At 50.2% G+C, this 12,922-nt stretch overlaps 2 protein-coding genes across 2 annotated transcripts; both read right to left on the reverse strand.

Annotated features, from left to right (window-relative positions):
* Positions 1-175: 175 nt before the first annotated feature.
* INTS5 (integrator complex subunit 5) lies at positions 176-4,736 on the reverse strand. The gene is made up of 2 exons (XM_030331906.1): positions 4,618-4,736; positions 176-3,327 (listed from the first exon to the last, which is right to left on the reverse strand). The coding sequence occupies exons 1-2, from the start codon at positions 4,695-4,697 to the stop codon at positions 348-350; spliced, it is 3,060 nt and encodes a 1,019-aa protein (XP_030187766.1). The 5' UTR covers positions 4,698-4,736; the 3' UTR covers positions 176-347.
* Positions 4,737-10,709: 5,973 nt separating this feature from the next.
* CD1H11orf98 (chromosome D1 C11orf98 homolog) lies at positions 10,710-12,920 on the reverse strand. Its single transcript, XM_030331928.1, has 4 exons — positions 12,811-12,920; positions 12,533-12,657; positions 11,137-11,234; positions 10,710-11,052 (listed from the first exon to the last, which is right to left on the reverse strand). The coding sequence occupies exons 1-4, from the start codon at positions 12,847-12,849 to the stop codon at positions 10,943-10,945; spliced, it is 372 nt and encodes a 123-aa protein (XP_030187788.1). The 5' UTR covers positions 12,850-12,920; the 3' UTR covers positions 10,710-10,942.
* Positions 12,921-12,922: the final 2 nt, after the last annotated feature.

A 12,922-nucleotide genomic window follows, 5' to 3' on the forward strand; every position in this document is an offset into this window, starting at 1 on the left:
TGATTGGCCCGGCCACACAACGGCCGGGCGGCTACCCCATTGGCAGAGCGCACACAATAAATGCCCGCGGAAGGCGGGGCCAGGGGCGTGGCCTGATGGCGGGGGCGGGATTGTTCAGAGCCAGGCGCTGTCCGACTTTGCCAGCTCTTAAGCATCAGACAGAGGCACTGGACTCTGCTTTTCTCAACTCGGTAAATTTTATTTAGAAAAAAAGGCGGGGGAGGAAAAAAGTGACACCGCTCTTTAGGCCAAGGTTTAGAAGAGAAACCTCCACCTTTCTGCAGCACTTCAGCCCCCCCCTCTCTCTCACTGCTTAACGTCCCTTGGCTTCCGAATCATGGAAAAAGCTATGTCCCCTGCCGAAGGAGAGTGGACGGTGAAGGTGCCTGGAAACGGCCAGAGAAAAGCCCCAAGCGGTCAATGTTGCGGTGGAGGACACTGTGCAGAACCGCGAGATGGGGTCCACCCTCACCCCCACCCTCCCTGGAGAAGTCCCGGATGAAGCGACCACGCTCTGACTGGAAGATGAATTTCTGGGGCAATGGCCCATGCTCCCGGAGAAAGCCCCAGACACTGAGCAGCAGCAGACGCACTTCGAAAGGTGCCAGTTGGCTAAATACCTCGTGCATATTCCCCAGGGCTGGTGGCAGGAGGCTTCCCTCAGCCATGACTGCTACCAGGGTGCAGGATGCCTCCAGGTGCCAAGGGGAGTGAGCTGTATCAGGGTGGCGAGAGGCTTCCCAATGACCCAAGAGGGCGGCCAGTAGCCCCCGCAGGAGCACGGAGCAGTAGCACAGGGCTGGGGGAGCAGCTGCTACCAGCTTTAACAGCTCAAAGAGCAGGGGCTGTTCCCGGAAGCGCCGGCCAATGCGGAGATCCCGCTCCACGGTGGCCCGGGCATGCTCCTCAGGGGGCCAGGCTAGCTCAGCACCAGCTGCATCAGGACACACACTCTCCACTAACGTCACTGCCACTGCTTTGGCTGCCTCCGGACTCAGGGTGGGAGTCCCCCAGCAGCCCCCACATTCAGTCCCCCCAGGGGCACTGCAGCAGTGCACCAGGAGGCTGAGGAGGCTCTGGGTGTTATAGATCACTTCCTGCTGATCTCGCGACTGCACAAACTTGGGTGGCTTTAGGCCACGACCGATGACTCCAGCGTGGAAAACTGACCAAATCCCTCCAGGACCTGGCACGGCTGCAGTGTGCCGCCGGTTTGTGTCCAACAGGGAGGCAGAAGCCAAAGGAGCGGAGACAACTGAAAGAGTCTCGTTGTCCCTGTCCACTTCCCCTCCAAACAGTTCTGTGTTGCCCCGATGTAAGGCTCCCTCGACTAGCAGCTGCAAGACAGCCTTGAGCCCAGCTGGAGAGGTCTGAGAGAGGCGGGTGAGAAGCTGAGAGGCCGAAGCCACACCTGGGGGGCCATGCAGCCTCAGAGAGGCAAAGAAGCGATGCACTCCAGCTCTCACCAGTCCCAGGAGTTGGGAGGGGGACAGGGCTTCTTGAGGAAAGGGACAAATGGCCAGGAGGGAGGCAGCAGCTTCAGCTACTTCCTCCTCAGGATGTAGCAGGAGAGGAGCCAGGTCAGACAAATGGGCTGACGCAGACTCCCCAAACCGGGCCCCTAGGGCTGCAGGGCCCTCACCACCCTGCTGTTCCCACCCGATTAGCAGTGCCAAGTTGCGCAGGAACCGGGCAGTGAAGGGAGGCTGCAAAGTCCCTGCATGTACCCGAGCCAGGCAGCTTCGGAAAGCCAGAGGCAGGAGGCCAGACAGACTGACCACCAGCCCCGCATATAATTGGGTGGCCAGACTCAATTCTTCAGGGCTTCGGGCCCGGCTCAGGAGATGGCCTAAGGCCTCAGGTCCACAGCTAGGCCGAGTATAGACAGAGAGCAGGCCCAGGAGCTGGTGTTGCCAGAGGAAGCGCTTCCGTTCCAATCGTAATGTCTCTCCACACAGCTCTCCGACGTGGTTTCTTAGCGCATCTAGAAAGGGCACAGGGCGGGGGGGTGGGGGCGGACCCAGCACCCCTTCCCCAGGAGACCCTCCCCGGTGATGAACCAGTTTTTGCAAGTGCAGAAGCAGCAGCTGGATCAGCCGGTCACAGGCCTCACGCACAGTGTCTGGCACAGCCAGGCCTTGGGTGGTAATGACTGAGGCAGGCATGGCTGTGTCCACCAGGAACTGCAACAGGCGGTAGGCACCTGCCCCAGAGGCCTGGCTCACCAGGTGCACAGCCAGGTTCAGCATGTTGTCCAGCTCCTCTCGGGGGAATCCCTGCAGGTGCTGCTGCAGCTGGCTCAGCACGGCTGGGGGCTTAAGGCAGTCCACCAGCTCTCCAGAGACCGTGCCCAGCAAAGCTGGTGACATGACCGCCAGCTGCAGTAGGAAGGGAACTGTGGCCTGAAGGGAGGGGTCCCCACTCCGGCCCCCAGTGCCCCCTGCCAGGCTATCATGGAACATTCGCAGAAGCTCCCGTCGGATGCTGTCTCCGTGGCGGGAGGCCAGGTGCCCTAGGATGCCTACAACTGAGGCAATCTTGGGCACCCGTTTCTCCCCAGGGATAGCAGGAGATCCAGGAAAGGGGTCTATAGAGGGGGTTTGAGAAGAGCTTCCACCACTGCCACCAGCTCCACCTCCAGCCCCACCGTGAACACAGAAATCCTTAAGGCCACAGGAGAGAACTCGGGAGATGATGGTGCCAGGAAAAGAGGAGCCAATATGGGCCACAACCCAGTCGAAGTGTGGGGAATGCTGGACAGAGGTATCCAGCAAGGCATCCACGCAGGCATCTGGGCAACTACCAATGAGAGCTGAGAGACACTGAACATAGATGTCCATTAATGTGCGGGTGGCCCGGCAGCCCATCCACAGCTGCAGCAATTCGTTGAGGGAGCCAGTGGCATGGGGCACACGCTGGTGCTGGCCTGAGTATGTGCTGCTCAGCTGCCCCATGAGGTCAATGGACCACGCGCTAATCACAGGTGCCCAGGCCTTCGGGTTGGCCCGGATAAACTCAGACAGCACCTGCTGCACTTCCTGTACCACATCTTCTAGACCAGGTCCCCCAGCAGGGACGTGGGAGGGTGGGGGTGGACGGAGGTGAGGGGGGCCAGCCACAGGGCTTTCGTCCAGGGCAGCCAGGTGGGCCCGGACGCTCTCATCAAAGACGCCTCGCAAGTGGTCAAGCACGGCGGCCCGAGCCGGTGGCAAAGAGCGGAGCAGGAGAAGGCCACAGCGAGCATGTTCCCGGGCCGAGAGTTGGTGGCCCAGAATAGGGTCCACGCCAGTCAGAAAAGCCTTGATTTCCTGGGACAGCTCTTGAGCACTGAAAAGAAAGCAAGAGAAGCAGACTTAGAGTGTTGGGAGATGGTGGGCACATTACATTCCCTCTGTGAGCTTCGGGTTTTTTCCACATAAAACAGGGACAACTGTGCTTCAAAAGATAATGTAAGTGAAGCACTAATGCACCATATCAAGTTTCCACTAATCACCCAATAAATGCTACCTATTTTTCTTTCAATAATAACAATAATGTCTATGTTAGATAACTCATCTCAGGTACTCTTGAAGTACTTTATATGTATTATTTCAATCCAGACAACAGCCCGATAAGGTAGGTACTATTATGTTCCCACTTTACAGATAAAGAAACCAAGGTTAAGTAATCAGACTATAAGCTCCAAGAGGGCAGTAAACATTTCTGTGCTCTTCAACACCGAATACCCTTCTACTGAGGTGCCTGGTATATGGAAAGCACTCCATTAAGTATTTGTTGAATCAAGTAAGTATACCTTGTGTGGCTACATCTGCTTTAAAAACACCTTTCCAACTTTACTGCCCTTCCCCCAAAACACAAGCACCCTCGTTAAGGCCTCCTAGTACCTTTTTCCTCCCATATTCTGCAAGCATCCTAAGCACACACCACTTGGACCCCACATCAACAACCACCACCTTCCCAGCATTCTCAGTGTGCCTTGGAATCACGGTATCCCCAGGGTTCATACAAGGTAATAATGTCTGCCTTTCAGCCCCTTCCCCTCCCAAAACATATGGCTTCAGTGGTAGAGGTTCAGAAGCCAGTGTTATGGGAAGAAGCAAAGTCCCCTTCCTCTTACTGCCTTTTCTGCCAAACACCGCATCCTCTAGGGCTCCGACTGTGCCTTGATTTCTTAAATAAATAAATAAACCACCCTAAGGTAAGGGGGAGTATCTTAGTTGCAGGACAAGGGAAAGGCTAGAGGGAAGCATTTTGTGGGCCTGGGTTCTCAGGGAGACTCCATGAAGTCAGGGGACTCCGGGTTCTCTCGGCTCTAAAAGGGGCAGGACAGCTGGGTTCCCAAGAGTTCTGATATCCCCAACTCCTGTGAGAACAAGGCCGGGATCTGGGGTAACGGGGCGCTGCGGGTTAGGGGGAGGCACGACCGAGATCTTAGAAGGGCGGGCACTGGAGCCCAGAGTTTTGGCGCGGCAGCCCCTTGAGTTCTGGGAAGACCGGACCAGGAATCTCTGAGAACCCTGACGCGAGTTCTCGAGGTAGGATCCGGGTTTCTGCCGAGAAGGCTGGGGATCGGCGCAGGGCCGCGCGGTGGGGGAAGATGCCAGGGGCTCTGACTACCTGAGCGGCGCGGGACCGTGGGTGGCCGGGGCAGGCCCGGGAGGCCCTGGGGCCCCGGGAGGGTCGCACAACGCGGACATCCCGGAGCCCTAGCCCGAGCCCGAGGCGGGAGCGGCGAAGCGCAGGTAGCGCATGCGCGCTGACGGGAACCCTGAAAGGAACCAGCGACTAGGCTTCTCAGGAAAACCAGTCCGGCGACGTCCGCGACCCTCATATGTTGGTTCCGGACCGGAGTCGGGATCCCCGGAGCGGGACTGCGACTGTGACAGCAAGAAGCCGACCCGCCCGCAACAAAACCATTTCCCCCCCGAAGGGCCTTTGACACACAAACTAAAGCAGGCTGCGGCTATTCACACTGGATTTAATTATTTTTGTCTAAAGCCAAAAATACAAAATATTCAACTCGCGAGGTTTTTAAAAAAGGAAGCACTGGGAAATATTTTAATCAACAAACAGTGACAATATTAAACGAATAAACAAGTAGATAAGTAAACAGACCGTGACAATGGAGAAAGCAGTTAAAGGAGAGAAGGGAAGGGAAAAGCGAGGCGGGGGGCGGGGGGTGGGGGTGGAGAACGAAAGAAGGGAGAGAAAATTCCCGAGAGGAAAAGGAAAGAGAGGGAGGAAGAGGAAGTCCGAAATAAATTGGGTTGTAGGTGTTCTTCCAGTCACAGGCTGGCTCTACAGTCATGTTAGTCTCTGTTCTTTAGGCTTTGCTCTCTCTCCCCAACCTGCCAACTCAGGGCCCTTCCTCTCCCTTGCGGAGAGGGAGCCTGGAAACTGTATGACAAACTCCTATGCATTCATCAGTAGCCCCCAAAATGGCCAGTCTGTCTAGCTTAAGCTTCAGCTCTTCCACTTACTGGCTGTGTACTCTTCTTATCCTCCCTATGCCTGCTTCCTCCTCGGGAAATGAGAATGGTAACAGTACAACTACCTCCTAGGGTGTTGTGAAAATTGAAACCAGGGAATATGTTCACTGATCCTAAATGTTGGGATTCACGAGTGAACAGTCAAGAAAGAATTCTTGAGACGTCTTCGGTGCTAAAAAGGGAACAGGACCTGTGGGCAAAAAGAGCTGCTATTGGTTTGTAAGGAGGCGCTGATTATAAACTTTCAGGTTGGGGAGGGGGTTAGGAAGAGCATTAGGTCTCTAAGGAATTTGGAAGAGAGGTTTCTAGGATCTTGAGGGGCTAGCTGTTGTTAGAAAAAGATCATTTACTACAACCTAGTAAACTCTTAGTGTGAGCCCCCTTAAATGTGTATCAGTGGGTCATATGTTTAGGCGATGATTGCTAACATGTATCTTGGGCAGGTAGAGATAAAGGAAGTTTCCAAAGGAATTTATTACAGGATCCTGGAGGTCCTACTAATGTCACGCTAAGGTTGTCTTTTGCCTCTTGCAACATATTAACATTGAGGCAGCTAAGCTTCCAGAGGAAGGCCACTCTGCTTGTCTCAAGTACTTGTCAATAGGCTATAAGTTGTAAGGAAGTTTATTTTTTTTCCTTTTGTCTTTGTTCTCCCTATCATATACTATCTACTAGCAAGATCTGTTCTAGAACAATAAATATTTCTGCTCCTAACACTGTCTCCAACTGGGAGCCAATACTTACCATCTGAGAGCCTCAACTTATGATCTGTAAAAGGAGATTTTTGGGGTGCCTGGGTGGCTCAGTCCATTGAGCGTCCAACATCGGCTCAGGTCATGATCTCACGCTTTGTGGGTTCAAGCCCTGCCTTGGGCTCTGTGCTGACAGCTTGCTCAGACCTAGAGCCTGCTTCGGATTCTGTGTCTCCTTCTCTCTCTGCCCCTCCCCTGCTCGCACCCTGTCTCACTGTCTCTCAAAAATAAATAAATGTAAAAAAAAAAATTTAAGGAGACTTTTGAAACATGTAAGTTCTCCAGGAATAAGACTATTATGTGGTCCTTGCTCTTAAGGATTTCATAATCCAAAGGTGCCTGTTTTGGTGTTGGACAGATCTAGATTCATGTCTGCAATTTATCAGCAGTGTAACCCTGAGCAATTGACCCAACTGTTTGAAGCCCATTTCCTTATCTGTAAAATGCGTATGTCTCCTATCTGACAGATTTTTGCAAACATCACTTAAGATCACTTATTAAAGGGCGCCTGGGTGGCTCAGCCAGTTAAGTGTCTGACTTCAGCTCAGGTCACGGTCTCACAGCTCCTGAGTTAAAGACCTGCTTCCAGCTCTGTGCTGACAGTTCAGAGCCTGGAGCATGCTTCAGATTCCGTGTCTCCCTCTCTCTCTGCCCCTCCCCTGCTCACACTCTGACTCTCTCTGTCAAAAATAAAAAAAGATTTAAAATAATTTTTTTAATTAAAAAAAGAAGATGGGGCACCTGGGTGGCTCAGTCAGTTAAGCGTCCGACTTCAGCTCAGGTCATGATCTTGTGGTTCACGAGTTTGAGCCCCACATGAAGCTCTGTCAGCTCAGAGCCTGGAGTCTGCTTCAGATTCTGTGTCTCCCTCCCTCTCTGCCCTTCTCCCACTCATGCTCTGTCTCCCTCTCTCTCTCTCTCTCTGTCTCAAAATATTAAAAATGTCTTTCCTGAGGCACCTGGCTGGCTCAGTCAGTAGAGTGTGTAACACTTAGTCTCAGGGTCATGAGTTCAAGCCCCATATTGGATGTAGAGCCTACCTCAAAAAAACATAAATTTATTTATTTATTTATTTATTTATTTAAAACCTCATCACTCTTCACTTTTTTTTTAATTTTTTTTTTAACGTTTATTCATTTTTGAGACAGAGACAGATAGAGCATGAATGGGGGAGGGTCAGAGAGAGAGGGAGACACAGAATCTGAAACAGGCTCCAGGCTCTGAGCTGTCAGCACAGAGCCCGACGCGGGGCTCGAACCCACGAACTGTGAGATCGTGACCTGAGCTGAAGTCGGACGCTTAGCCGACTGAGCCACCCAGGCGCCCCCCAAAAAACATAAATTTAAAGAAAATGTCTTCCCTTCTCCTTCCTATTGCCTCCCCTCCTCTCTTTACTGCATCTGAATACATTTTCAAACAACCGCTTTTCCTTTCTGCGTTCAAAACTGGACATAATTCTGTTTCCCTGGAAAATTGGCTGGTCCCAGTCTCAGGCCAGGGGAAGCAGCAGGCGAGATTGGAACAGATCATCGTGTCAGAAAACAAGGAAGTGCTCAAATACTGATGGTGTTGTGTCAAAAGGACACAGAGACCACCTTGAAAAGGCTCCTGTTGGCCAAATTTTGGCCATGACTTCGAGCCTATAAAGCAATAGTCATAGATTATGACACACTGAGAAACAATCAGAATCCATAGTGGTATTTTTATAGAGGAAGGGGTTTTCTTTACAGAATATATCACATGAATAATATCAGTGACTGAAGGATAAAATTAGAAAATTACCATTTTGTGCAGTAACTTATTAAATAAAGGTTATCATGGGTGCTAAAATCACGGGGTGAAATGATTTTGGGGAATAGGGTATTCATGCGATCTCAAAGTAGCAGCCCCAAAGGTTACTTATGAATTACAAAGGGAAAGTATACTTTAACAATGGAGAAATCTGACAGACACCCACTTAACCAAGTTTCTACACTTAGAAGCACTAATCGTGAGACAAATTGATGTAAGCAATGGGAAATGGATTATTCCTAAATAGATAAATAAAATTACACTGGGCTCTTCAAAAATGTCAAGTTTACCTAAAATAGGTAGAAGTGCTGTGGAATGAGGGGCACCCGGGTGGCTCAATTGTTTGAGCGTCCAACTTCTGCTCAGGTCACGATCTTGTGGTTCATGAGTTCAAGCCCCACATCGGGCTTGCTACTGTCAGTGAAGGGCCTACTTCTGATCCTCTGTCCCCTTCTCTATGCCCCACCCCCACTTGCGCTCTCTCAAAAATAAACATTTTTTAAAAAAGCACTGTTGAGGGGCGCCTGGGTGGCGCAGTCGGTTAAGCTCCGACTTCAGCCAGGTCACGATCTCGCGGTCCGTGAGTTCGAGCCCCGCGTCAGGCTCTGGGCTGATGGCTCGGAGCCTGGAGCCTGTTTCCGATTCTGTGTCTCCCTGTCTCTCTGCCCCTCCCCCGTTCATGCTCTGTCTCTCTCTGTCCCAAAAATAAATAAAAAAACGTTGAAAAAAAAAAATTAAAAAAAAAAAAAAAAAAGCACTGTTGAATGAGACAAAAGAGATAGGACAATTAAACGAAGTACATGACCCTTGATTAACTCCTGGATTGAGGGGGAAAACAGCTATAAAAAATATTATAAAATATAAAAAATAAAAATAAAAAATATTTAAAAAATATACAAAATATATAAAAATATTATTGGAGGGGCTCCTAGTTGGCTCAGGAGGCTGAGGTCCCACTCTTCATTTCCACTCAGGTTGTAGTCACAGGGTTGTGGGATTGGGCTGTGTTGGGCCTCACTGAGTGTGGCGCCCTAGATTCTCTCTCTCCCTCTGCCCCTCTCCCCTGCTCACGCTCTCTCTCTCTCTCAACAACAACAACAAAAGGATATTATTGGAACAATTAAGGAAATTCAAATATGAAAAAGTCAGTATTAGCTAATGTTAAATGTCTCAGGTGTGATAAGAGTATTTTGGCTATATAAAATAATGTTCTGGGCCACCTGGGTGGCTCAGTCAGTTAAGCAGCCAATTCTTGATTTTGATTTCCTCTCAGGTCACGATCTCACAGTTGGTGAGTTTGAGTCCCAAGTGGGACTCCTTACTGACAGTGCAAAGCCTACTTGGGATTCCCTCTGTCCTCTCTGCTTCTTCCCCTGCTGGCTCTCTCTCAAAAAAACCACAAAACACAACACTAACACAACACAACACAACAAAAAAACCTTGAAAAAAAAAAAAGAATGTTCTCTGGGGTAAAAATCTCATCTGCAGTTGACTTTCCAATGAGTCAACAAAGACAGATGCATACATATTTGCAAGTGCATACAGATAACTGTTGGAAAATGCTAAAAATTGGCAAATTTAAGTAGAGTGCATTTATAAAGGTTCATTGTACAGATTCTTTACTGAATTTGAAATTCAAAATATGTAGTTGGCAGAGGGGTGAGGTGGGATGCGCTGTGGCAGGGAGAAAGGAGGTGCAACGCTGGACCCAAACCCTCCCTCTTCCAAAGAAGCTTACACAGATTAAACAGGGCAGAGAGATGTTTTTTCCCCCCCTGTTGAACACACCTCCACACAGGCAGCTTTTCACTTTAATTAAACACCCCCAGTCATCCAACAGAAGTTCTGAATGTTAAATGGGAAAAATAATGCTCGGTCTTCACTTTATTAAAAATATAATCCTCGGCGACTGGCTGGCTGAGTCAGTAGAGCGTGCGAGTCTTGATCTCAAGGTCATGAGTTCAAGCCCTGCGTAGAACTTACTTTAAAACAAGAATTTATTTTTTATTTATTTCAAGCAAATTTTTTTTTAATGTTAATTTATTTTTGAGAGGGAGAGAGAGAGGGAGAGACAGAGAGAGAGAGAGAGAGAGAGAACAGGGGAGGGGCCAAGAGAGGTAGACACGGAATCTGAAGCAGGCTCCAGGCTCTGAGATGTCCGCACAGAGCCCACGGGGCTTGAACTCACAAACTGTGAGTCAGATGCTTAACCGACTGAGCCACTCAAGTGTCCCCCCCAAAATTTTTTTAAATAACAGTGGATTTTTTTTTTAAGTTTACTTATTTATTTTGAGAGAGAAAGCACAAGTGATGGAGACAGAGAGAGGGAGAGAGAATTCCAAGCAGGCTCCACACTGTCAGTACAAAGCCCGATGTGGGGCTCAAACTCATAAAGGTGACATCGTGAACTGGGCTGAAGTCAGATGCTTAACCAACTGAGCTACCTAGGTGCCTCTGACTTTTTTTTTTTTTTTTTTTTTTTAAGTAATCTCTACACCCAATTGGGATTCGTACTCACAACCTGAGATCTAGAGTCGCATGTTCTACTGACTGAGCCAGCCAGGCACGGAGGCTGGCTTCTCGTTGCCTTTGCTCAAGTAACCTCCGTGGGTCCTATTTCCTGTCTTGTTTCCCCACTCACAGACCCCGCCCGTTCCTACATTTAATCACACACATCTCAGTGAGAAGTCTAGGGCTTTATTACAAATTGAGCTGTTAAGGACCCCCGGCTCCCATCTTCCTTCTCCACTCTCTTCCTCTCGATGCATTCCTACAGGGCAGCTCCCTAGGCCATTAAGGAAAAGGAATCTGAGAAGAGTGAAAAGGGGCAATGCCTTCTCCAAAGTCCTCCGAAATAACCAGAGTCCTCCTGGCTCCAGCTGAGAATCTTCCAGTGGGAGGCGTGGGGATTTAGCTCTTATCTTCAAGGTCCTCCATGTCTACATCTTGGGGGGCTTTTGTCTTCTTTTGCCGTTTGGGCTGCAGTTCACTAGTCCTGGCTTGCCTCGTGGGGGCTTCCACTGAGCAAAAGGAAAGAGGAAGCATGAAAGACCCCCAGTGAATCCAGGCTGCCCCCTCACCTCACCTCTTTGCCCCAGCCTCACCTTCCATGGCTGCTTTCTCTTTCTGGGCCAGCCGGATCTGCTGGAGGAGTTTTCTGCGCTTCTTCCCAGAGAGAGTAATGTTGGCACGTGCACTGGACCTGAAGGGTTGGTAAGAGCAAAGATGTCCAGGTTAACCGGAACCACCGCAGGCTGGTTCTGGCTATTGAAAACGCCTTTGGGGCGCCTGGGTGGCTCAGTAGGGTAAGCATCTGACTTCGGCTCAGGTCATGATCTCACAGTTTGTGAGTTCAAGCCCCACGTTGGGATCTGTGCTGACAGCTCAGAGCCTGGAGCCTGCTTCCGATTCTGTGTCTCCCTCTCTCTCTGCCCCTCCCCCGCTCTCTCTCTCTGTAAAATAAATAAAACATGAAAAACTAAAAAAAAGAAAAGAAAATGTCTTTGGACTCAAGTAGAAAGACCTTGAAAATCTAGGCTCTGAGTTAAATCTTTCCAACATTTAGCCATTAACATGCTTAACACTACTCCCGTACATATATATAGAGTACTTAACATTAAGTGTTAAAACTTGGTATATAGCAAGAATTTGTAAGGGAAAACTATTTTTCCTTCTATCTTCAATACTTTTTAATTTAATTTAATTTTAAGTAGTCTCCACGTGCAATGTGGGGCTTGAACTCATGAACTGCAAGGATCAAGAATGGCACGCCCTACCAAGTGAGCCAGCGAGGCGCCCCTATTTTCAATATTTCTGACACCCAGTTGGTTGAGTGTCTGACTCTTGGTTTTGACTCAGGTCACCATACCAGGATCGTGGGATGGAGCCCCGTGTGGAGCTCTGCGCTGAGCATGGAGCCTGTTTGGGATTCTCTTTCCCTCTGCCCCTCTCCTCCACTCACACTCTCTCTCTCAGAAATAAAAATATTTAGGGGCAGCTGGGTGGCTCAGTTGGTTAAGCTTCCGACTTGGGCTCAGGTCATGATCTCACAGTTCGTGGGTTTGAGCCCCGCATAGGGCTCTGTGCTGACAGCTCAGAGCCTGGAGCCTGCTTCGGATTCTGTGTGTGTCTCTCTCTCTGCCCCTTCCCTGCTCATGCTGTCTCTCAAAAATAAATTTAAAATGTTAAAAAAAATTTTAATAAAAAAATTTAAGTTTACTTATAAAAATTTATGTGAAGGTACAATGTTATCTGGGGAGGTGGGTGAGTCGACAGTTCTTAGATTCTTAGTCGGGTCCAAGACCCAAAGAGGTTGTGAGCTACCAGTGTTGTCCGCACGCTAGCAGGGTGTAGGCACAAACACAGCTGACAAACGTGCCTTGTATAAAGTCAGTGCACAAGAAAAGCGGAGGTGATACCTGCTGTGGAGATCGACACGGAGGAGAAAGGGAACTCGGGGCGGGAGGGGGCGGGGCAAAGGGAAGAGAGTCTGGCACTCACGCCCGCTTCTTGAGGTGGTGCCGCGTGATCAGGCCTTCGTCTATTACAGCTCCCACCACCCGGTGCTTCAGTCGCCTCTCCCGGTTCAACACCCGCCGTCTCTTGAACAGCTTCTTCTTCAGCTCCTGAAGGGGAGGAAGATGCTAATCAGACGGAAGCCGCGCACCGCGACCCAGGACCCCGCACCCGGCGACTCCGGCCCATAGATCTCATCTCTGGCGAGATTAGAGGGCTCCAAGACGCGTGGGGAAACGAAGTCGGGGCTCCCACACAATCACCGTTCGGGGCCGGTTGATCTTTCCCCCGGGAGCCCCCATGGCTGCGCAACGACTGTGGTTCGCGGCCGGCGTTTTGGCTCTGCGCAGTGTCCGCGTAGGCCCCGCCCCTCGG

This window comes from Lynx canadensis, chromosome D1 (genome assembly GCF_007474595.2).
Source record: "Lynx canadensis isolate LIC74 chromosome D1, mLynCan4.pri.v2, whole genome shotgun sequence".
NCBI lineage: Eukaryota > Metazoa > Chordata > Mammalia > Carnivora > Felidae > Lynx > Lynx canadensis.